Genomic DNA, 25,492 nt, shown 5'->3' with positions numbered 1-25,492 from the left:
TCTCCCGATCTTCTTGCTGTATCCAGACCCACTCATCACGGGGTTGTTCCAACAAATTCTCAGGTGTACTTCCTTGAGCCGTCTCCCGCGTCGCTGCCACCGTCTTGGCAGTCCCTCCAAATTCTGGAACCTTTATAGCCCGGCTGGGCGCTGGCGGCCGGTAGTCTACTCGCGAAAGGGCATCAGCATGAGTATTCTCCACTCCTCTCCTGTAGGAGATCCTTTACCGGAATTTTGCCATTCGTGCTACCCAATGTTGTTCTAAGGCCCCTAGCCTTGCTGTTTCGAGGTGGGCCAACGGATCGTTATCCATACGCACGTGGACTTCCGAGCCAGCCAAATACTCTGCAAACTTCTCAGTCATTGCCCACACCAGTGCCAACAACTCGAGCTTGAATGAGCTGTAATTTTCCGGATTTGTTTCTGAATCATGTAAGGAGCAACTGGCGTATGCGATGACACGCTCCTTCCCATCCTGCATCTGTGAGAGTACTGCCCCGAGTCCTTGTATACTTCCGTCAGTGTGCAAGATGAACGGCTGCATGAAATCAGCGTAGGCCAACACCGGGGCCTCCGTCAGGGCCTTCTTCAGGGCCTGGAATGCCTTCTCCTGTTGCTCTCCCCAGTGTGCGTTCCTGTTCTTCGCACATGAGGGTACTCCTTTCAGCAATTCCCGGAGGGGTTTGCGATGCGGGTAAAATCCTTCACAATGCGCCGGAAGTATCCTGAGAGTCCCAGGAATGCTCGTACATCCTTCACGGTTTTTGGGGTCGGCCACTCCTGCACCGCAGCGATCTTCTCCTGCGAGGGCTTTACTCCCTCGGCAGAGACCACATGCCCCAGATAGTCAATTTGTATTCGGAAGAGGTGGCACTTCTGGGGTTTCACCTTCAAACCAAATTTTTGTAGCCGACTCAGAACTTGCTCCAGTCTCCGGAGATGTTCTTCAACAGTGGGAGCAAAGATGATTATATCGTCCAGGTAAATCAGGGTGGCTTCGAAGTTCAGGTCCCCCAGACACAGCTCCATGAGACGCTGAAATGTTCCCGGGGCGTTGGCCAGCCCGAAGGGCATGCGGTCGAACTCAAATAGTCCCATCGGGAGAATGAAGGCCATCTTGGCTCGGTCTTGTTCAGACATGGGTACTTGCTAGTACCCGCTGGCCAGGCCCAGTGTGGAAAAATATCGGGCATTTCCCAGTGCTGACAAGGACTCCTATCCATGGTAGAGGATATGAATCTCGCACTGTACAAGTGTTGAGCCGGCGGTAGTCCACACAGAAACGTAGAGTTCCATCTTTTTTCCGCACCAAGACGATGGGGGCAGCCCACGGGATCTGGCTGTCACGGATCACTCCCTTCTTCAGCATCTGTGACAGCATTCCCTTAACCTCCTGATACATTTGTGGGGGTATCTGGCGATATCTCTCCCGTATCGGTGCCGCGTTCCCAGTGGGTATCTCATGGGTAATGGCCGTCGTGCGCCCAAAATCATCGTCATCCTTTGCGAACACCTCTTGGTACTTCCCCAGCAAGGCCTCCACCTGGGGAACCTGATGAGAGGGAATTTCTGAGAGTTCTGCCCGCATTTGCTCTAGTATCCGTCGGCCTTCTTGTAACACCTGGGGATCTGGGGCGACCTCCGCTTTCACCATCACCAACCATGGGTCTTCCGCTTTGGCAGTCAACTGCACTGTTTCGGAGGGCACCAGCTCGACTGGTACGCCTAGAATGTGAGCCAATTCTGCTCTGGGAGCCAGGGTTACATCAGTCTCTCCCAAGTTCACACAGTGCACGAGGACCGTGCCGTTTCGCACAGTGGAGAGGGTCCGTGCGACTAGTATCCCTGACGGCAGTTGGTCGGCTGGGCTAGGCTCCACCTGCACCTCTGCGCCTTCTAGTGGGACTCCTGCTCGCACCGGCAGGGGAAGCACAGTCTGTCCAGGGGGTAGCACTCGATTCACAGAAGCAGGGATGATGACTTTGCCTAGTTCCTTTCCACCGCTGCAGATTTCCCGGACCCGTGCTGCCCGGATCAGTTGTTGAAAGACCTTCTTCTGTGGGGTCTGATCACTCCACTGTCATAAGAATTGATCTGGAATCTCATTGAGTAGTAAGCTTCCGAGGTCTTTAAGCACGTTCATGCCCAGGGTCACAGTATGGTCCCGAGCGGCTTCTCCATCTACCAATACTACTCCTTTTCTTCCCACATCTTTTCCACAGACTTCTATGTTCAGCCACACCACCCCTGCGACCGGGATGGGTAGGTGATTGGCCGCCGTAAGTCTAATGACTGGGCCCCATTCAGGTCGCAGCGCCTCTGTGAAGTGTCTACGAAAATTTTTTTCTGGCATGGTGGTCACTTGTGAACCGGTGTCTACCAGGCATCGCACAGCTCTCCCATTGATTTCGGCCCAGACCAAGGGGCACATGGAAGCAAGGCTGGTGAGACTATTTTCACTCCTCCTCTGTTCTTCTCGCTCCGGGCGGTGTCCCTCGCGCTCGGAGCCCCCTAGTTTAACGGGAGCCGTGGGGATGGTCGGCTCCGCTGGGGACACCACCGGGCAATATGACCGGGCTCTCCACAAGTATAGCATGTCAGAAGGCGTCTTTTCGGGGTAGCTGTAGCTTCTCTTTGGGGAACAGCTCCTCTTCCCCGCATCCGTGGTTCAGGCCCCTCTGCCTGTGTTCTCCTGGAAGTCGCCATTTCTTCTCGGAACTGACTGATCTCCATCCTTAGGTCTTCCACCCATCGGGGGACTTTGTCTTCAGTGCTAGTTGCCTCCCCGCTCCGCACCTTTCCCACCGAGCCTGTCACATCCTGCTCTTGCTCGGGCGTGCATGCCTCACTACCTACTTCAGAAAAGGTCATGCCTGGCTTCACCCGCAGGCGCTCTCGCATAGCCTGCTTCATCATTCTGTCACGTAAACCCATCACCATCTGGTCTCTGAGCACCACGTCTACTGACCCTACACCTACCCCATCCTTTCTTTTGATAGCAGTGTGAAGCTCTTGTAGGGCGTTCATAAACTGGGTCACGGTCTCCCCCTCTCTTTGCACCCGATGGAACAGTCGCATCCATAGTTCCCCTACGTCATCGGGGTCCCCATGTGTCTCCTCTAGGATACGTAACACTTTCTGCAAAGTATTTCTTTCTAGGGGGGGTCTATGCATGACAGAGTCCCGTGCCTCCCCCTCTAGGGGCATCAAGGCTATTTCTGCCTCTAGTGCTGGTGCCAAGGGGTGCATCCGCAGTAACCCCTGAATTCTCTCTGTCCAGTTCCATAACATCATATTGTTCCCCGTAGACCTCGGCAGATTACTCAACATGGAGATGCTAGTCTTGGGGCCTTCCCTGACTGCTTGGTCCGCTCTGTCCGTGTCTTCGTGTGACATCCTGCCGGCTACGCCAAATGTTATAAGGTGCAGGAGAGATACATGTCACCACGGAGCAGGCAGACCAACAGTAAAAGGGGAGGTTTATTTACAGGGAGTATATCTTGTGAACATATAACAGAGTAAATGCTGTAACAGGTAATATCAGAGACTGAAGAAATAACAGAAGTGCAAAACAACAGACAGTTATTCTCTTATGGGGAAGAAACTTATCAGTTCCTGGAGATCTTGCTTGTAGAGATCACTCTTCTCCCACATAGGCACCCAGGCACCAGGGATGCTTGTGGATCGCCCGCCAGGGCAGTGGGGTACTCGGTACCGGGCCGGTATCTCAGAGGGAAGTGTCACAGTAGCGGTGACCCAGTCCGTGGCCCTGGGCATCCATGTAAATGGGGTTGAGCGTGGCTGATTAAAGTTTATAAGTGGATGATACGTGACGCCACCTGTGGTGATCGGCAATGAAGGGGTTAAGCCGAAGCTGCAGGCAGATCCTCTGGGACAGATGGTATAAGGCAGCAAGATGTAATAGCTCCCCACAGGTGGAGCTGTGGTCCCAGGGCAGTGGTAATAGGTGTTGAGGAAGAGGGTGTAGTGTCTGGAACAGAGATGTAGCAGTGCTGGAGGGTTTGCAGGAAGAATGCAATGACACAACAGGGTGCAGTTTCCATTACCTTTACTGTGCTTTGTAAATGCAGTCCAGGGTCCAGATTACAGATGGAACAGAGGCTGGCCAGCTTGGAAGCAACTTAGGAATCTCACTATGCAGATGGGTTGTGTAGTCTCCTTTCTAGAGCTTTCTAAGGTACTTGCAGTACTGTTACACTGAAGTTCCACTTGCTTGTTTTCTTTTAGAACTCCCTCGTATGGCAGACAGTTGTAGCCTTCTTCCTGTGGCTCACACGTTGCTGTTGTGCCTCCGAGTCTTATGAGGGAACAGAGCATTTACAGCTTCCTATTCCTCCGGTTTCTGCTGCAGGAACATCAGTATCCATACAACCTTGGAGACCGGACTCCAGACCATGCGCTACAGCTAGAAGTGAGCCTGAACTCTGCTCAATCCTCCAGCTCTTCTCCTCACATCCACACACCCTCCTCACACGAACTAACTAATTTCCCCTTCCTGGCCCCCAGAGAGCAGCTCCTCCCCCAGTTTTGGTTCAGAGCTCCCTCTGCTGGCCTGGAGTGGGAACCGTGCTGTGTGTTGTGTTTACCTGATAGATAGACCCTTCATTGCTTCCAAGCATGACATAACACTCCCTAGGAGGAAGGTAATGCCACTGTGGCGACCATACTCCTGGGGGCGCCACCTTTGATGTTGTCTGTCTCTGGGGTCCTGGGTATAGTCCAACTGGCGTATGGGGGGTTAACGTGAGAGCTCAAGGGGTATGCGGACGGCGGTATCCCCCTGTATGCAAGGTTCTTCCTTCTGCTGCGGAAGCAGCGTTCCCTCACCAGGCTCAGGGGCTCTGCCTGGGACAGACTCTCTTGGCAGGTCAGTGTCACATTTCGATATGTTCCTTGGTCACAGGGAAGCGTCTCAGGGTAAGGCAGGGTCTCACTGCAGGGGAGCGTCTTGTCAAGGCGCGCGGTCTGTCGGTGTGACAGAGTCTCTAACACTAGGGGAGCGACCAGCCCTCCAAGCGGTGCAGTGACAGGCTTCTCATACTCCGTCTCGTGCTCAGTGCTCACCGCCTGTGTCTGCGGTCCCTCAGTGTTCAGTCGCTGCACCTGTCTCCTCTGCTCTCCTGTGTCAGCGTCCTCTCTGCTCCCGTCCCCGCGCTGCTCTGAGAAAAGCCTGCACTTTTCTCCCACCCTGTGCTCTGCAGGCTTCCTGTTCCTGGTTCTAGTACAGTCCCCTAAAGCATCCCCCGGGGAAACTAATGCCCTGCTCGATGGTTCCGGGCACGGAGCTAGGAAAGCAACTCTCCCTCGGCTCCTTCGGTGTTTCACCCCCTTACATCCTCATACATACTTACTCTTCATTTTGTGTCCTCAAATCTCCCCACACACATTAAATCCCCTCACACACATTAAATCCCCCATCCCCATTTCAAATCCCCCCACACACACTAAATTCCCTCCATCCCCATTCCAAATCCCCCCACATACATTAAATCCCCCCATCCCCACACCAAATCTCCCCACACACATTAAATCCCCCCATCCCCATGCCAATTCCCCTCACACATTAAGTACCCTCCATCCCCACTCTAAATCCCCACACACATTAAGTACCCCCATCCTCACTCTAAATCCCCCCATACATTAAATAACCCCCAACCCCACTCCAAATGCCCCGACACATTAAATAACCCCCCATCCCCACTCCAAATGCCCCCAGACATTAACTCCCCCATCCCCACTCTAAATCACCCCCAGACATAAAGTGCCCCCCATCCATTAAATAACCCCCCATCCCCTCGCCAATTCCCCTCACACATAAAGTGCCCCCCCTTAATCTTCTGTGGTTCTTCAGCTCTAAAGTGGAGCCCTGACTTACCACCAGCGTTCACTCTGGGCGCCGGCGAGTGACGTGAGCAGCGTGATCACATGACCTGATCACGCTGTTGACGTCGCTCTGACCCGGCGGTCAGAGCTTCAATTGTACTGGCATCTGTACAGACCAACAATTGCTTCCTGGGAGTCGGCATGGCCAGCTTCTCTGCGCCGGCTGGCAGCTTGACAGCTGACACAGAGAACGGCCGACTCCTAGGCCGGGGGGGGCGGCAGAATGCAGCCGCCGGGGAGAGACAGTGCGGACTGCCGCATTAGGTGGCCCGACCGCGCCCCACTGCCGGCTGTGCCCGGGGCACATGCCCCAGCTGCCCCCTGGATACACCTCTGGTAGCTGGTCTTTGAACATCAGGTCCCACAGCTGTTCAAAGGTGGTCACTGACAGTCCTTGGATCGACTGGTCAAAGTGTGTCGTGAATCCATGCACCACATCGCTGTAACTGTCGTGTTGGCCATGTTGGAGGTTCTGGAACTTTTTATGGTAAACCTCAGGAGTGAGCTGTTACTTCTTTATCAGGGCCTACTTGATGGCCTCATAGTCTCCATCTTGGTCTGATGGGAGAGAAACAAACTCCTCCAGAGCTTTTCCTCTGAGCCCTGGGGTCAAATATCAGGCCCACTGGCTCTCAGGCAGCTGGTCCTGTCTGCAGGCTTTCTCAAATGACCGCAGAAATGTGTCCAAGTCCGTTCTTTTCCATCACAGGAAGGTGCTCTTGCTGGGGTTTAGGAAACTGAGCATTGCTGGACTCACTACTGGGCTGTATTAGCCTGCATTCGGGCTAACTCCAGCTGGTACTGTCTCTCTTCCCGCGTGACCTTTCCCTGGGCTTGGACCTCTCCTTCATTTCTCTCTTGGTATTGCTGGATCAGATGCAGACGTCTGTCCTGAGGCGCATTGTTGCAGAGCCATCTGCAGAAAGCGGTCCACGCTACCCTGGTTGCAAGTAGGGGCAGCAGTCAGCGGTTGGATATCCGATGCAGCGCCACCTGCGCTTGGTCTGACTTCTGCTTCAAATCGCACCAGTTCCGCGACCATTTGGATTTTGTTTTTTCCCGTGGGGTGAATCTGCTTTGATATGCACAGGACAATAAGAAGTGTCCTTGGACTGCTGAATATATCAAGCATCTCCTAGCGTAACCATGGTTGTCAAATAAAAGACAGGAAAGAAAAACGAAGAGAAGGGGAGGGGGTAACTGCTATACACAAAGTATTGTCTCAGATGTAATAAACTCTGAGTTAGTTCTCCAAAACTTTTTGCTCAGGGTCCCCTGCAAGAACCATGCAAGTTTTTAGTGAGAGGAATGATTGCTCAAACCATATCACTAATGCTCTATTATCCCACTGCTGCCACCAATATGTCAGAGATTAAAGGGGGGATATCTTTGTATATCACACCGCTGCCACCAATATGTCACGAATTACAAGGAGGATATATTTGTGTATCCCACTTTCCAGTTCCGGGTTGGAACTTTCAGCTCTCTGGCGCCCCCTTACTCTCAGGTCAGTCAGGGAACTACACCTAGGATAAGTAATCGCCATAAGGGCCGTTTTGCCGTGTATACTGGCTATTAGGAATTCTGCAGGGAGGGCAATGAATATACCCAAGCCTAGGAGGGGTGATACACATAAATAACCTCCGTCCATCACTGCCAGAGTCTCCCCAAAAGTCCAGAACACTTTGCTGCCACCAGCTCCTAGTTCTGATATTAGGATTAATATTGGGTCAGGAGCCAACTCAACAGTAGCGTAGTTTTAGCGCCAGAGGACATGGCAATACTTTTAGGCTGTGTGCACACGTTGCATTTTTTTTGCGTTTTCGCGGCGATTTTACGCTGCGGAATCACAGCAAAAAACGTAAAAAAAGAGCATCCCATGCAATCCTATGGGATTCCGCAATGCTGTGCTAATGCTGCGGATTGTTCCGCTGCGGAATCATATAGCAGAAAAATCAGCAGCATGTCCATTCTTTTTGCAGAATGGCAGCGATTCTGCACCCATAGGATTGCATTGAAATGCTCACTTTACGCATGTGGCTATGCCCACCATGCGTAAAGTGAGCGCTCAATGTGCGGATGGTACCCAGGGTCTGGAGGAGAGGAGACTGTCCTTCAGGCCCTGGCAGGGTGGATTTGATTTAAATCTAACTGATTTAAATCACGATTTAAATCACGATTTAAATCACTAGTTAGTAAGGCTTGATTTAAATCAGTGATTTAAATCAAAGTTTCTACCTAAACTAGTTCTTGCTATTTTAACATGCAAGTAGATGAAGATTTTTAGAATCACTTTTTATATTACTTTTTTCTCCCCAGTTTAATGGGTTAATCATTCATATTTGGACACCACTGTTCTGTTGTACTTAGGAAGGAGAAAAATAATCCTGACCTTAATAACAATTTAAATAGATTTATTCAACTTAAACAATAACAACATTACAGCATAAGTTATTTGCTTACACAAACATCCATGTTTGATAACTAATTTGGCTAAACAAAATATATATATATTTTAAGAAACTTAGACTGTCAGCCCAGCCGACACATGAAAAACTTAAATACTACTGTCCCTGCTGTCCTCTGTAGCTCACTTGTCGTCATCTTCATCATCATCATCTTCTTTGTTCCTATTCATAATCTGGAAAAGAAAAACAAGCTTTCCTGCTTTATTGGGTCCCAACCGATTTCTCAATTTAGAATGAATGAGTCCAAAGGAAGAGAATATTCTTTCAACGCCTGCAGAAGAAGCTACTGCTGTTAAAAGTGAAATCATTACTTGAACAGTCTCTAAATCCAAGTGCTTAAGTGACTTCCACCAGTTTACTGGTGTGACCTTCCTTAAAATATCTTCAGCAAACATATATTTCTTGAATGGTTCCCCCTTAGCTCTGAAGTTTATTATAGTTGGCATTAAAGATGGATGATTGCTGGATAATGTCATAGCTAACTCCTCTTCCTCAGCACTTAGGTTTTGACCCTGATATTGGATATTGACAATATTTGCCAAAAAATGAGCTGGAGTCAGTGCTTGTCCCATTCGTTTGTTTACTGCTTGTAATTTAATTCTGTCCATGTGTAGTTCTGTTTTTAAGTGTTCACTCAGTTCCTTCCAAATTTCAACAGCATCCGCAATAAAACAGCTATTTTTCTGTATTTTGTTTAAAGCTTGAGAGATGGGTTTCAGGAAGCTCAGCATATGTTCAACATTTCTCTTAAGCCCAATGTTGAGGATTTTGGCCGTGACAGTGCCATCTATTTTATCTCGATTTTCTTCACAAAGTGTCATCAGAATAGGCCAGTTTTTGATATACTGCTCAAAACAGTCCACCACAGAGTTCCATCTAACATCTTGTGGGAGCGTTAGCTTGGTTCCACCCATCCTTTTCAGAGCTGCTGCAGCAAAATGATTATTACGGAAGTATTTAGCAATTTCAACAACATTTGCCTTTATTTCTGGAACACTTAAGTCTTTGGCTAAGAGGTGCAGCAAATGAGCACTGCAACCATATGTTATTAGCAGCTTTGTATTCCCTCCCTGCTCTTCTAAATCTCTTCTCATCTTGGATACGATTACAGCATTGTCAGTGACCAAACTGCGTACTAGACATTTGATTTTTTGTTCACATGTCGTTATAGCTTTTACTGCCACTTCTTGTAAGTATTCTGCTGTGTGTGCATTTCCTGACGTATCAGTTGTTTGTGCAAGGAAGACTTTACCTTCTTCTGTTGTTATACAAGCACATACAATAGGATCATTGTGGACATTACTCCACCTATCAATACTTAGGTTAACAATTTTACCCTCCAGAGCTGCTGCACATTGCTCCATTTCTCTGTCATACACTAGATCCAGCAGTTTCCCTGCAACATCAGCTCTGCTGGGTGGACTGTATCCTGGTCTCAGTGACTGAACCATATTAATGAAATGTGGGTTCTCAGTCAGACGGAAAGAAGAGTTCGTTGCATAAATAAACTGGGGTATTTTTTTCATCAATCAACTCTTTTTCTAATCTGCTAGTTCTTATCACAAACCTATCTATGGTGGTTCCAGGAGGTAAAGGTTTTTTTCTTCCTTTTGGGTGATGGTGATATGTGGCTGTGGGTGTCTGATGATGATGCTGCTGCTGCTAATGAAGCACTATCCTGGATGGATAACTCTGAAACTGTAGAACAGGATGATGGTGATCTTGGAGGTGGATAGTTTCCAGAATCCATGAATTCCCCTAAACAAAAAAAGTCAATGCTGTTATTTTATTGTTTATACAATTTCTGCTTATTGTACACAACACATCATTGCCCCTGCCCCAAAAGGAATATTTGTTTTTCTTCATAACTGTACCAAATGACAGTAACATGCAGTAATAATAAGAAATATAATTTTTCTCACACATGACAGTTCAGTCTTTAGAAATAGGATTCAATAAAAATGTTTACCAACCTGAAGATCCTGCCTGTTCAGAAGTGTTTCTTTGGTCATCTTCATCACCGCACTTCTCATGATGTTGCCTCATTCGCGCCACCAGGCCTTGCATCTCTTTGTTGCATCGTTTGCATTTTGCACGCATGCCTGCCTTACCGATAGGCGAAGGAGCTTCATTAAAATATTCCCAAACTGGGTCTCTTTTACGGCCTGCTGCCATTATAAGGAAAGAATGTAATAAACCTCAGATCGTACACACAAACAGATCCAGACTTGTCTGTCTGTGGCTATGCTGCAGTATTGTGCTCAAAGTTTCACTTTCATTTTCTTGTCTGCTTGCCCTTCCTCCTCCTCACACTTAGATTCACATTCTTCTTGTGTTGTGCAGATCTATTCCACTCCAAACAATCAGAAACATATTGTCTAACTTCTTGGACTTGGCACTGAAGGGGTTGATTCTGTATTCATAGGTTTGTAGAACAATAGGATTAAGGTCTTTTTCTCAACTCTGTTCATGTTGTAACATTTTTGCCATGAAGAAGAGGCTGGGGGACCTCTGCGGAGTCAAATTCAGTTTTGAGAACTGCGTAAGTAAAGCGAGCGTCTGTGATAATATAGGAGAGAAACTGCCCACTAATCCTACAGAAACCTCTGGAAGAGCATGGCATTGTGAATGTTACACATATACAGCCTTTATTCTACTGAGTTAAACAACTCCGCTTTATCTCATGATGGAAGAACCTTTGGATGGTAAAATATTTTCCTAAAAAAGCAGTTTATTGAAAAAAATCCGATTTAAATAAAAAAAATCCGATTTAAATCAAAAAAATCCGATTTTTTTGATTTTTTTTAAAAAAACATTGATTTTTATCCACCCTGGGCCCTGGGTACCATAAACCTGTAAAAAATAGAATTAAAATAAAAAATCTGGATATACTCACCCTCCGGCGGCCCCAGAAGTCCTTCCCACCTCTCACCATGCTCCCGTCATCTTCCGGTCCCAGTAATGCTTTGCGCAAATGACCGCGATGTCGTCGCGCTCTCGCAGCGTGACATCATCTCAAGTCCTTCACGCAAAGCATTACTGGGACCGGAAGATTCCGGGAGCGCCGCAGAGCAGATCGGGGGCCGTCGGAAGGTGAGAATAACAATATATATATTTTTTAAAATTATTTTTAACATCCAATCTTTTACTACTGATGCCGCATAGGCAGCATCAATAGTAAAATGTTGATCACACTTGTCCAGCACTATGCTTATGGTTGACCAATTTGTCAATCACATTTCCAAGTGATGCTTGGAATGCGCAAGCATTCCGCAAGCGAAAAACGCTTGCAAAACGCTTGTTTTTCGCGGGAAAACGCATGCGTTTTACTTGCGGAGAGAGTTGCGGAAATGTTGCGGAAATTTCCGCAGCATTTCTGCAACGTGGGCACATAGCCTTAGAGCAAGGAAAACAAAGCTAGTAAACTTTTTTAGTTTTACTCCAAAAAGGATAGGCAGTGTATACAAAAATATAAAAGACGTTACAAATGAGACAGATACATTATATACAAGCAATTACAAAATAACAATGAATTAAAGATGAAAGAACTTACATATCTCAGTCCATGGTACGCCATGTGGTTTGGGGGAGGAGAACCTTCCCAAATCCTCAGGTCGAAATGAACAGCCTCCACTAGCTGGTTCCCCTGGCAGAAAGACCACTTCCTAAATGGGCTTCATAATCTTATACCCACTGTCCCATGACCTCACTGGGTGGGCGGAGCTATAGAATGTACTCCCTGTTTCGAAAGATTCTAAAAACTCATATGTGTCATAACTCTGGCCACGAGGGTCATAGGGTGGCGGCAGGGCTATCATCTTTCTTATTATGAAATTATTTCCTATTGCTACCAAACATGAACTATCTGCCGGCTAGGGGGAAGCAGGAACCCTCTTCTCACCTCCTGACAGGCACCAATGCTTCAAAATCCACCTGTGGGTAGCTCTAAACCTGCAGTTTCCAGAAATATGAGCTTCCTGTTTCTATGAATATTCTGTGTTATTATATTTGATCTGACATACACAATGGTGCCATGTGCTTTTGCATACGGCGGACTGAGCTGCTCACAACTAGTGTTGAGCGATACCGTTCGATACCCAAAAATATCGTATCGGATGGTATCGCCCGATACGAAAAAAATATCGGGTATCGCCGATTCCGATACCGGAAGTCCCATTTAAGTCAATGGGACTTCCGGTATCTGAATTAAAAAAAAGGCCTTTATTTCCTCGTTGGCTAATTCTACATAATTGAAAACAAATAAGAATCATGTAGAATGTATTGTGGGAGGTGGAGGAGACATTAAAAGCATAGTGGTTTATTCAAATCACATGGCATAGCATTAATTCCAATTTTTTTTTTCAAGACGTTCGGAGTTAAAAAGATATTGACTATGTTAACTTTTTTATATTTAGTCAGATATGTATGTTTCGCAACTTCCATGCTCTTCACCTTCTTTTGTACTTCTCCCACACTTTCTCCTTCATGATCCGCAGCAGTAGCATTTTTTTCATCAACTTTTTCTTCACCTTATTCATCTTCTTCTTCACCTTCTTCCCATTAATTTTTTTTTTCCATTCTTCATATTCTTCTTATTCAGCTATTATTAATTTTCATATGCTATTTCTTCATCTTCTTCCTATTCTTCTTTTTCTTCATTTTCTTATGGTGACAGGCATTCCTGTAGTACTTATCTATAAAAGTTCTAAGATTACACCTTACGTTCTGCCTGTCACAAAAGATTTACAACAGGATTTGTCCGCGTTCAGTTTGGCCTGCAGCAGCAGGCATTTTCCAGGGGCACCACGAGGAGGAACGGACTCACCCCCATTTACTGCTTAGTCTTCTTCTGCTTATAATTTTGATTTCTTCTATGCTGATTTTTTGTCTTATGCTTAATGTTCTGCTTTCTGTTCTTCTGCTTTTGCTTCTTCTGCTTCTTGTTCTTCTGTCTTTTGTTCTGTATCTTGGTGGTTGTCTTCATGTTCTTTGTCCTCTTGGTCTTATTATTTAGGGTCATATTTCTGGTCTTCTTTGGTGTGGTCTTCAGGGTTGTCATCATCAGGGTCATCGTCATGGAGATCAATAAGGACTACCAAAGACAATTTCAAAAAGCTTGATCTTGGAAATGTAGCAGAAGGTACAAGAAGGCTGAGAAACTGGCGAGAACCAGCAGACAGTGCTGGCACCCGGATGGGTAGCAGAAGGAACAAGAGCCAATGGCACTACCGAGGACCAACTGACGGTGCTGGAACCCGGGTGGGTAGCAGAAGGTACCCATTGAAAGCAAAGTAGCCAGGCCGCAAGCCGGCCGCAGTTACCAAAACCCACAGTCCTACAGGGGGTCCATGTCCCATTGGCACTACGGATCCAGCCTTCAGTGCCAACGGATTGGTGGCATAGTGACCTTGACACTACCCGGAAACAGCAGGCGTGCTGGAACCAGGCTGGGCAACAGGGAGTCCCCGTGCCAAAGACACTGCCGAGAACCAGCTGACGGTGCTGGAACCCAGATGGGTAGCAAAAGCTACAAGAGCCAATGGCACTACCGAGGAACAGCTGACGGTGCTGGACCACGGTTACTAGGCAGGAGGTACCTGTGCTAGAAAGCACTACCAAGGACCAGCTGACGGTGCTGGACCTCGGATACCGAGATGGAGGCACCTAGGCCAAAGGCTCTGGTGAGAACCAGCAGACAGTGCTGGAACCCGGGTGGGTAGCAGAAGGTACCCATTGAAAGCAAAGTAGCCAGGCCGCAAGCCGGCCGCAGTTACCGAAACCCACAGTCCTACAGGGGGTCCATGTCCCATTGGCACTACGGATCCAGCCTTCAGTGCCAGTTCCCGCAGCCCACATAGGAGTCACCTAAACTGCAGGCACCGTAGAGTCGGCTAACCCGGCCGCAAGACGACAGGACAACGGATTGGTGGCATAGTGACCTTGACACTACCCGGAAACAGCAGGCGTGCTGGAACCAGGCTGGGCAACAGGGAGTCCCCGTGCCAAAGACACTGCCGAGAACCAGCTGACGGTGCTGGAACCCAGATGGGTAGCAAAAGCTACAAGAGCCAATGGCACTACCGAGGAACAGCTGACGGTGCTGGACCACGGTTACTAGGCAGGAGGTACCTGTGCTAGAAAGCACTACCAAGGACCAGCTGACGGTGCTGGACCTCGGATACCGAGATGGAGGCACCTAGGCCAAAGGCTCTGGCGAGAACCAGCAGACAGTGCTGGAACCCGGGTGGGTAGCAGAAGGTACCCATTGAAAGCAAAGTAGCCAGGCCACAAGCCGGCCGCAGTTACCGAAACCCACAGTCCTACAGGGGGTCCATGTCCCATTGGCACTGCGGATCCAGTCTTCAGTGCCAGTTCCCGCAGCCCACATAAGAGTCACCTAAACTGCAGGCACCGTAGAGTCGGCTAACCCGGCCGCAAAACGACAGGACAACGGATTGGTGGCATAGTGACCTTGACACTACCCGGAAACAGCAGGCGTGCTGGAACCAGGCTGGGCAACAGGGAGTCCCCGTGCCAAAGACACTGCCGAGAACCAGCTGACGGTGCTGGAACCCAGATGGGTAGCAAAAGCTACAAGAGCCAATGGCACTACCGAGGAACAGCTGACGGTGCTGGACCATGGTTACTAGGCAGGAGGTACCTGTGCTAGAAAGCACTACCAAGGACCAACTGACGGTGCTGGACCACGGTTACTAAGCAGAAGGTACCTGTGCTAAAAAGCACTACCAAGGACCAGCTGACGGTGCTGGACCTCGGATACCGAGATGGAGGCACCTAGGCCGAAGGCTCTGGCGAGAACCAGCAGACAGTGCTGGAACCCGGGTGGGTAGCAGAAGGTACCCATTGAAAGCAAAGTAGCCAGGCCGCAAGCCGGCCGCAGTTACCGAAACCCACAGTCCTACAGGGGGTCCATGTCCCATTGGCACTACGGATCCAGCCTTCAGTGCCAGTTCCCGCAGCCCACATAGGAGTCACCTAAACTGCAGGCACCGTAGAGTCGGCTAACCCGGCCGCAAGACGACAGGACAACGGATTGGTGGCATAGTGACCTTGACACTACCCGGAAACAGCAGGCGTGCTGGAACCAGGCTGGGCAACAGGGAGTCCCCGTGCCAAAGACACTGCCGAGCACCAACTGGCGTTGTTGGAGCCCAGGGACAATCATGGTGTAGGCCGAGGCCTACTTGGTGGTAGTTTTAGATTGTTTGTAGGCTACAACAGACTGTCAACGTGCTCCAATTAGGCATCTGTCTCCACTCTGTTTCCAGGATTTCACGTGACCAACAACACCGCCAGTTTATGCGTACAGTAGCCGTCTGCCCAATCCACACGTGTTGCTGTGTTACTGGGATTCTGTAATGTCAGCAGATCCCCTGATGTGTGTCTGCCACTGTCTCCTGCTCTGTCCACATTCCCACCGCTTGCAGTGGGAAGGTGGACAGCGCAGGAGACAGTGGCGGACACATATTGAGGGATCTGCTGACGTTACAGAACCCCAGTAACACAGGAACACGTGTGGAATGCGTGGACGGCAACTGTGAGCAGGAACTGGCGGTGTTGGAGGTCAGGGGAAATACTAGAGACAGAGTGGAGACAGAGGCCAAATCAGAGAATGTTTAAATCTGAAGTAATTACAATTTGGAGGCAGCAGCAGTTTGCCCTCCACACAGCAGGGGATCAGCTGACGTTACTGAACCCCACTTTCACATGAACGAGTGTGTTTTTCTGTGTGGACAGCACTTCCGAGCACCAACTAGCGTTGTTGGAACCCAGGGACAATCATGGTGCAGGCCGAGGCCTACTAGGAGCCAGGTGTAAATCTGAGGTATTTTGACTTTGGAGGGAGCAGGACACTTTGCCCTCCACACAGCGGGGGATCAGCTGACGTTACTGACCCCCACTTTCACATGAACGAGTGTGTTTTTCTGTGTGGACAGCACTTCTGAGCACCAACTAGCGTTGTTGGAGCCCAGGGAGAACCAGGGTGCAGGCCGAGGCCTACTTGGTGGCAGTTTTACAGTGTTTGTAGGCTACAACAGACTGTCAACGTGCTCCAATTAGGCATCTGTCTCCACTCTGTTTCCAGGATTTCACGTGACTACCAACACCGCCAGTTTATGCGTACAGTAGCCGTCTGCCCAATCCACACGTGTTGCTGTGTTACTGGGATTCTGTAATGTCAGCAGATCCCCTGATGTGTGTCTGCCACTGTCTCCTGCTCTGTCCACATTCCCACCGCTTGCAGTGGGAAGGTGGACAGCGCAGGAGACAGTGGCGGACACATATTGGGGGATCTGACGTTACAGAACCCCAGTAACACAGGAACACGTGTGGAATGCGTGGACGGCAACTGTGAGCAGGAACTGGCGGTGTTGGAGGTCAGGGGAAATACTAGAGACAGAGTGGAGACAGAGGCCAAATCAGAGAATGTTTAAATCTGAAGTAGCTAAAATTTGGAGGCAGCAGCAGTTTACCCGCCACACAGCAGGGGATCAGCTGACGTTACCGAACCCCACTTTCATATGAACGAGTGTTTTTCTGTGTGGACAGCACTTCCGAGCACCAACTGGCGGTGTCGGAGCCCAGGGAAAATCAGGTAGTAGGCTGAGGCCTACTTGGAGCCAGGTATAAATCTGAGGTTGTTTGACTGTGGAGGGAGCAGGACACTTTGCCATACACACAGCAGGGGATCAGCTGACATTACCGAACCCCACTTACACATGAACGAGTGTTTTGTCTGTGCGGACAGCACTTCTGAGCACCAACTGGCGGTGTCGGAGCCCAGGGAAAATCAGGTAGTAGGCCGAGGCCTACTTGGTGGCAGTTTGCGATTGTTTCTAGTCTACTACTAACTGTCAACGTACTCCAATTAGGCCTCTGTCTTCACTCTGTTTCGAGTATTTCCGCTGGCTTCCAACCACGCCAGTTGCTGCTCTGAAATGCCGCCTGCACAACCCACACTTGTTCCTGTGTTACTGGGGTTCTGTAACAGCAGCTTCTCCCTAGAGGTGAGTCAGGCAATGTCTCCTGCTCTGTCCACATTTCCACTACAAGTAGTGGGAATGTAGACAAAGCAGGAGACATTGCCGTGCTCAACTCTGGAGATGAGCAGATGTTACAGGACCCAGGTACCACAGGATCAAGTGTGGATTGTGCAGACAGCACTTGAGAGCAGAAACAGGCGGTGTTGTGGGCCGGAGGAAATACTCAAAACAGAGTGGAGACAGAGGGCAAATCAGAGAACATATTAAATCAGAGGTAGTCAGAAGTTGTAGGCAGCAGGAGAGTTTGCCGTACACACAGCAGGGGATCAGCTGACGTTACCGAACCCCACTTACACATGAGCGAGTGTTTTGTCTGTGCGGACAGCACTTCCGAGCACCAACTGGCGTTGTCGGAGCCCAGGGAAAATGAGGTAGTAGGCCGAGGCCTACTTGGAGCCAGGTGTAAATCTGAGGTTGTTTGACTGTGGAGGGAGCAGGACACTTTGCCATACACACAGCAGGGGATCAGCTGACATTACCGAACCCCACTTACACATGAGCGAGTGTTTTGTCTGTGCGGACAGCACTTCTGAGCACCAACTGGCGGTGTCGGAGCCCAGGGAAAATCAGGTAGTAGGCCGAGGCCTACTTGGTGGCAGTTTGCGATTGTTTCTAGACTACTACTAACTGTCAACGTACTCCAATTAGGCCTCTGTCTTCACTCTGTTTCGAGTATTTCCGCTGGCTTCCAACCACGCCATTTGCTGCTCTGAAATGCCGTCTGCACAACCCACACTTGTTCCTGTGTTACTGGGGTTCTGTAACAGCAGCTTCTCCCTAGAGGTGAGTCAGGCAATGTCTCCTGCTCTGTCCACATTTCCACTACAAGTAGTGGGAATGTAGACAAAGCAGGAGACATTGCCGTGCTCAACTCTGGAGATGAGCAGATGTTACAGGACCCAGGTACCACAGGAACAAGTGTGGATTGTGCAGACGGCACTTGAGAGCAGAAACAGGCGGTGTTGTAGGCCGGAGGAAATACTCAAAACAGAGTGGAGACAGAGGGCAAATCAGAGAACATATTAAATCAGAGGTAGTCAGAAGTTGTAGGCAGCAGGAGAGTTTGCCGTACACACAGCAGGTGATCAGCTGACGTTACCGAACCCCACTTACACATGAGCGAGTGTTTTGTCTGTGCGGACAGCACTTCTGAGCAACAACGGGCGTTGCTGTAGCCCAGGAAATAAAGTTCAGGTCATAGAAACATGAACACAACAGGAGACCTGGATCCTGTTGCCAGCCAATTATTTATTCTGGAAGAGGACTGGCAAATTCAGGTGAGATCCAGGCCTTGTTCATTTTCACAAAAGTAAGCCGGTCAACATTATCGGCGGATAGTCGCGTGCGACGGTCTGTTACCACACCACCTGCAGCACTAAAGACACGTTCCGATAATACACTGGCAGCAGGGCAAGCCAGCACCTCCAATGCATACTGGCTAAGCTCTGGCCATGTATCCAGCTTAGAGACCCAATACTTGAACGGGGAAGAGCCGTCTGGGAGAACACTAACAGGGCACGACAAGTAGTCTGTCACCATCTGACGGAAACGTTGCCTCCTGCTGACTGGAGCCATCTGTGATGGTGTAGCCGTTTGTGGCTGTCCCACAAAACTTTTCCACATTTGGGCCATACTGGCCTTGCCTTGTCCTGCGGCACTGCCTCTGCTACCTCTTTGTGCAGAGCTTCCTCCACTGCCTCTACCCACATGGCTGCTTTGAAAAGCACTACCAGCAACACTTGTGGGGGGAATGGAGAACATGATGGCCTGCACAAGTGTTTCTTGGTACTCCCGCATTTTTTCGCTCCCGGTTCAACTGTGGTATGAGGCTTTGTAAGTTGTCCCGGTAGCGAGGATCTAGGAGGGTGTACACCCAATAATCAGCCGTGTGGAGAATGTTGGCGATGCGGCGGTCATTTAACAAGCACTGCAGCATGAAATCAACCATGTGCTGCAGACTGCCAACTGGACCGGAAACGCTGTCCCTAGCTTGAGGCAGCATCTCTGCCTGCTCAGCATCACCCCACCCTCGCTGTACACACTGACTACTTGAGCCTTGTGTACCTCCCTCCTCTGGAGAGATGTGTTCCTCCTCCTCCATTGACTCCTCGTCATCCTCCTCACTAAGTGTCCCCTGCCTGGGCCTTTGTGTGGAAGCACGTTGTGCAGACTTGCCAGAAGCAGATGGCATTTCTGACTGCTCATCCTCGACCTCTTCAAAAACCTCCTCACTTAGTGCTTGTAAGGTTTTTTGAAGCAGACAGATGAGGGGGACAGTCATGCTGATTAGTGCATCATCTGCACTGGCCATCCGCGTGGAGTCATCGAAGGCACGCAAAACTTGGCAGATGTCCCTCATAGTGGCCCACTCAGTGGTGGTGAAGTGTGTCCGGCGCACAGTGCGAATTGTTTGCGCCTGATGCAGCTGGTACTCCATTACTGCTGCCTGCTGCTCACACAACCGTTCCAACATATGTAACGTTGAATTCCACCTGGTGGGGAGGTCACATATGATGCGATGTTCTGGCAGGCGGAATCGGCGTTGCAGAGATGCAATGCGCGATCTTGCCATGCTGGAACGCCGCAAGTGAGCACACTCTAGGCGAACCTTGTGCAGCAGTGCATCAAGATCCGGATAGTCCCTCAGAAAGCTCTGCACGACCAAATTGAGCACGTGTGTCAGACATGGTATGTGAGTGAGGTTGCCTAGGCCCAGAGCTTCCACTAGATTTCGGCCATTGTCACTCACTACCAAACCTGGCTGGAGATTCGCTGGCACAAACCACACATCGCTCTCCTGCTTGATGGCATTCCAGAGCTCCTGTGCTGTGTGGCTCCGATTCCCCAAAGAAATTAATTTAAGGATGGCCTGTTGACGTTTGGCCACACCTGTGCTCATATCTGGCCTAACAGGCTCACGCAGTGCTGATTCCGAGGAACTAGAGTAGGAGGAGAACTCAATATGTACAGACTGCATTCCTGCAATCCTTGGAGTTGGCAGAATACGTACAGAGCCACTCTCCAGATCTGTACCCGGCTCCACAACATTGACCCAATGGGCAGTGAGGGAAAGGTATCGTCCCTGTCCATGGCTACTGGTCCACGCATCGGTGGTCAGGTGGACCTTGCTACTGACGGCATTTAGTAGCGCATTTTTAATTTTTCCCTCCACATGCTTTTGCAGGGCAGGGACAGCTTGCCTGCTGAAATAAAAGCGGCTGGGCACATTGTATTGTGGAACTGCCAATGACATAAAGTTCCGGAATGTGTCAGTCTCCACCAGCCTGAATGACAGCATCTCAAGGGCCAGTAGTTTGTCAATGCCGGCATTCAGAGCCAGTGCTCGGGGATGGTTTGCCGAGTATGGCCTCTTTTTCTCCCATGCCTGTGCTACCGATTGCTGGTGAGTGGCCTGGGAGGGTGCTGATGACTGCGAACGTGGTTCAGTGGGTGGAATTTCACTGGGTCTCTGGACAACAGTGGCAGTGGTTCTTCCATGGCGTTCCAGTGAGGAAGCCGAACCAGCTGTGTGTGAGCTGGAGGAAGAGGCCCCAACACGAGCTGAAGAGGTGGTAGGTGCTGCTGAAGGTTGGCCTACATCTTCAGTGTGTCTGTGTAACTCAACCTCGTGCTTGGTACGCACATGTTTCCACATATTTGTGGTATTGAGGTTGGTCACATTTTTGTCTCGTTTCACTTTCTGATGACACAGCTTGCATTTGACAAAGCAAATGTCATCTGCAACTGTGTCAAAAAAAGACCACGCACTGCAAGTCCTGGGAGCGCCCGTTTTGTGTTTTGGAAGAGGATTGCTCCTCACGGGTGCCAAAGTGGAGGCTACAGGCAACCAAGTCTGCCCCCGCCCTCTCCCTCCTCTTTTGGCCGTTCGGGGAATCTCTTCCTCAGAGCTGCTCCCACCACCTTCCTGAGGCTGACCCCATGATGGGTCAAGGACCTCATCATCTCCACTCCCCTCTTCAAGCACCGGCTGGTCCTGGGTTGTCTCGCCAGCACCGTACGCACCAGAAATTGGCAACTGAGTCTCATCATCATCTGATGCATACTGAGGTGTGCTGACCATAGGCACTGGCCCACCCGCCTCTTCAGATTCAGAGGGACAAAGCAGTTGCGCATCACTGCATACTCCCTCTTCTTCACGCTCTAGAATGCTGCTTGGCTGGCCACCTCTTTCCAAGCCAACAGATTCTGAGAACAGAAGTAAAGATTGAGATGGCTCCTGTCCAGGGCTCTCAGACTGCCTGGGCAATTTGGCAGGTGGTGAAGAGACAGATGGTTGCTCTTCAGTGCTCTGGCCTTGGGAGGATGCGGAAGTCATTGAAGTGGATGCGTTAGCTGCCATCCATCCGACAACGGCTTCAATTTGTTCGTCACGCAGAAGTGGGGTACGGCGAGGTCCTACAAAGCTGCGCATGAAGGACTGTTGCCTGGTAAAAGTGGGGGATGCCGGGTCACTGGTGGCCGCAGCAGATACCGAATCCCCACGTCCTCTCCCTGCTGAATCCCCCATCCTCTCCCTGCTGAAACTCCACGGCCACGACCACGTGCCTTACTCCCTGCCTTCTTCATCTTGGTAGACTGATAAAGATAGGCAGAAAAGCAAAAAAGGGGTGGCTTAGTGTTCTTATTCCTGAACACCTGCTAACCAGTATAAGAAACACTAATTTGGCTAAGAGTGTGTGTACTACACTTTAATATGATCTAATGTGGCCTAGACAACTGTAAAGTGGAGTGTTTGGTGAACTTTATTTCCTTTTTTTTTTTTGGGTGGGGGGAAAGGAAAGGATGTGACCAAAGTTTGAAAGCTATAGTATCACAAACTTTTTGGAGCGATTACAATGCAGGAAGCTAACCTACAATGCAATTGATGAGGCTCCAAAAAATAGGGTGATACTAGCCTGGCTGGCCCTGAAGGGCACAAGCCAGCAAATAGGCTCCTCTATCTAATCCTATATAGCGTTTGCAACCAACCAATGACAATGGATGCGGTTGGAAGCACACTAATATAGGAGCAAAAATCTGGCTAAATTTGCTGCAAAAAAAGGACTATGTATGAGGCAGTGACGCACACTGAGCGGACTACAGCTAGTGGTGGCTGTACAACACACTGCAACGTGAGCTGCACTCACACACAGAGAGACCTATCAGACAGCCAAAAACAGTGCAGAGAAATGGGCTATAGCACTGAAAGGCTGCTGAAAGGCTCCGCTGTCCACTCCTTTAGTGTTTGCAACCAACGTATACGGATACGTATGGAAGCACACTATACAGGAGAAAAAAAAAGCAGCAATAAAAGAAAAATGTGTATGAGGCAGAGACACACGCTGGCCGGCCTACAAGCAGACGTGCCTGCAGGACACACTACACAGCGTGGGTCTGCACTCACACAGCCCTTGCAGACAGCTGTGAAAACAGCGCTGCTAGGGAAAAGCAAGCTACAGTGGTGGTTTATGTAGCCTGGGTTAAGCACTATATGTTTTGTGGAATCGCTATTTCTAACTGTCCCTCACAGTCTTCAACAGCAGCCTGTCCCTAACTGAATTCACAGCAGAGTGACCAGAAATGGCGGCTGCAGCGCTTTTTATAGTGCATCATGACATCATTTCAGCAGCCAATCACAGCCATGCCAGTAGTTAACATGCCTACATGCCTAACAGGATATGCCCACACTTCTGAGGATCCCCATTGGCTGAATCAAATCGAGCGGGCTCCTAGTATTATGGGAACTTCCGATTCCGGTATTCAATATGAAAAAAGTATCGGAACTAAGTATCGGAATTCCGATACAGCTAATATCGGCCGATACCCGATACTTGTGGTATCGGAATGCTCAACACTACTCACAACACATTCCCGAGGGAGGGGTGAGAAAGAGGAAGATTGAATTACACAGTGCTAGCAGGGAGAGAAGGAGGGGGGCTGGAATCACAGGCAGGCAGAGAAGATTGCAGCTAGGTGCCTGGGCAACACAAATGTAAGGGGGAAGGGGGCCAGCATGTCATTCAGAAACCAAGGAAAGGTAGCAGAGCTGTGTATGTGTGCATATTCCTGACAGCGTACATTACACCCTGTACAGAGAGGAGCGCACATTTCACCCTGTACAGAGAGGAGCGTACATTACACCCTGTACAGAGAGAAGTGTCCTGTATAAACCACTTCTATGTACTGAATCCTCATGTACATTATCTGCAAAGGAAAATGTGAACATTGTACAAACCTAATGAGGTAGCTGCCAACTCTGCTGCATCATAAAGGCACACACATGACAACTTTGAGGTATCACACTGTACATACATGTGTGATGTGTCTCCTCCTGTGAGTGCAGTGTCCTGTATGTGCAGGGCTGTGGAGTCGGTAAGCCAAACCTCCGATTCCAACTCCAACTCCGACTCCTCAATTTCCATGACACCAACTCCAACTCCGACTCCACAACTCTGACTTCCTCATACCAGCGCTGTGGAGTCAGTAAGCCAAACTTCCGACTCCTCAATTTCCATGACACTAACTCCAACACCACCTCCACCAAAATGGGCTCTGACTCCGACTGCACAGCCCTGTGTGTGTGATATGTAACACTCTGTGTCTCTCTCAGACAGTCACTCTCTGCGGTATTACCTGACGGGGGTCTCAGCTCCGGGGTCCGGACTGCCAGAGTTCTCCATAGTCGGATATGTGGATGACCGAGAGATTGCAAATTATAACTCAGAGAGCGGCAGATACCGACCCAAGGTCCAGTGGATGGAGAAAATGGAGGAAGGATACTGGGAGGAAAATACACAGAACGCTAAAGGGAATGAGGCGACATTCAGATATAATGTGAGGATACTGATGGAGCGATTCAACCAGAGAGGAGGTGAGAAATATACTGTATACACTATATACACACTACACTGTATACACTATATACACACTACACTGTATACACTATATACACACTACACTGTATACACTATATACACACTACACTGTATACACTATATACACACTACACTGTATACACTATATACACACTACACTGTATACACTGTATACACACACTACACTGTATACACTATATACACACTACACTGTATACACACTACACTGTATACACTATATACACACTACACTGTATACACTATATACACACTACACTGTATACACTATATACACACTACACTGTATACACTATATACACACTACACTGTATACACTATATACACACACTACACTGTATACACTATATACACACACACTGTATACACTATATACACACTACACTGTATACACTATATACACACTACACTGTATACACTATATACACACACACTGTATACACTATATATACACACTACACTGTATACACTATATACACACTACACTGTATACACTATATACACACTACACTGTATACACTATATACACACTACACTGTATACACTATATACACACTACACTGTATACACTATATACACACACTACACTGTATACACTATATACACACTACACTGTATACACTATATACACACTACAATGTATACACTATATACACACTACACTGTATACACACACTACACTGTATACACTATATACACACACTACACTGTATACACTATATACACACTACACTGTATACACTATATACACACTACACTGTATACACTATATACACACTACACTGTATACACTATATACACACTACACTGTATACACTATATACACACTACACTGTATACACTATATACACACTACACTGTATACACTATATACACACTACACTGTATACACTATATACACACACACTGTATACACTATATATACACACTACACTGTATACACTATATACACACTACACTGTATACACTATATACACACACTACACTGTATACACTATATACACACTACACTGTATACACTATATACACACTACAATGTATACACTATATACACACTACAATGTATACACTATATACACACACTACACTGTATACACTATATACACACACTACACACTATATACACACTACACTGTATACACTATATACACACTACACTGTA

The 25,492-nt window shown here is 48.7% G+C and overlaps 1 protein-coding gene across 2 annotated transcripts in view; it reads left to right on the top strand.

The window, feature by feature from the left end:
* Positions 1-25,492, top strand: part of LOC141048392 (class I histocompatibility antigen, F10 alpha chain-like) — a 168,446-nt gene that overhangs the window by 48,663 nt on the left and 94,291 nt on the right. For both annotated transcript variants that reach the window (XM_073543912.1, XM_073543911.1), the window contains exon 2: positions 24,048-24,308. In XM_073543912.1, coding sequence (XP_073400013.1) covers positions 24,048-24,308 — 261 coding nt within the window. The remainder of the gene's footprint in view (positions 1-24,047; positions 24,309-25,492) is intronic.

The sequence above is a fragment of the Dendrobates tinctorius genome, unplaced genomic scaffold, assembly GCF_039654945.1.
Source record: "Dendrobates tinctorius isolate UK_male_01 unplaced genomic scaffold, ASM3965494v1 ptg000135l, whole genome shotgun sequence".
NCBI classification, from domain to species: domain Eukaryota; kingdom Metazoa; phylum Chordata; class Amphibia; order Anura; family Dendrobatidae; genus Dendrobates; species Dendrobates tinctorius.
Note: the sequence above shows the minus strand (reverse complement) of the source record. Positions and strands in the feature narration are given on the sequence as shown.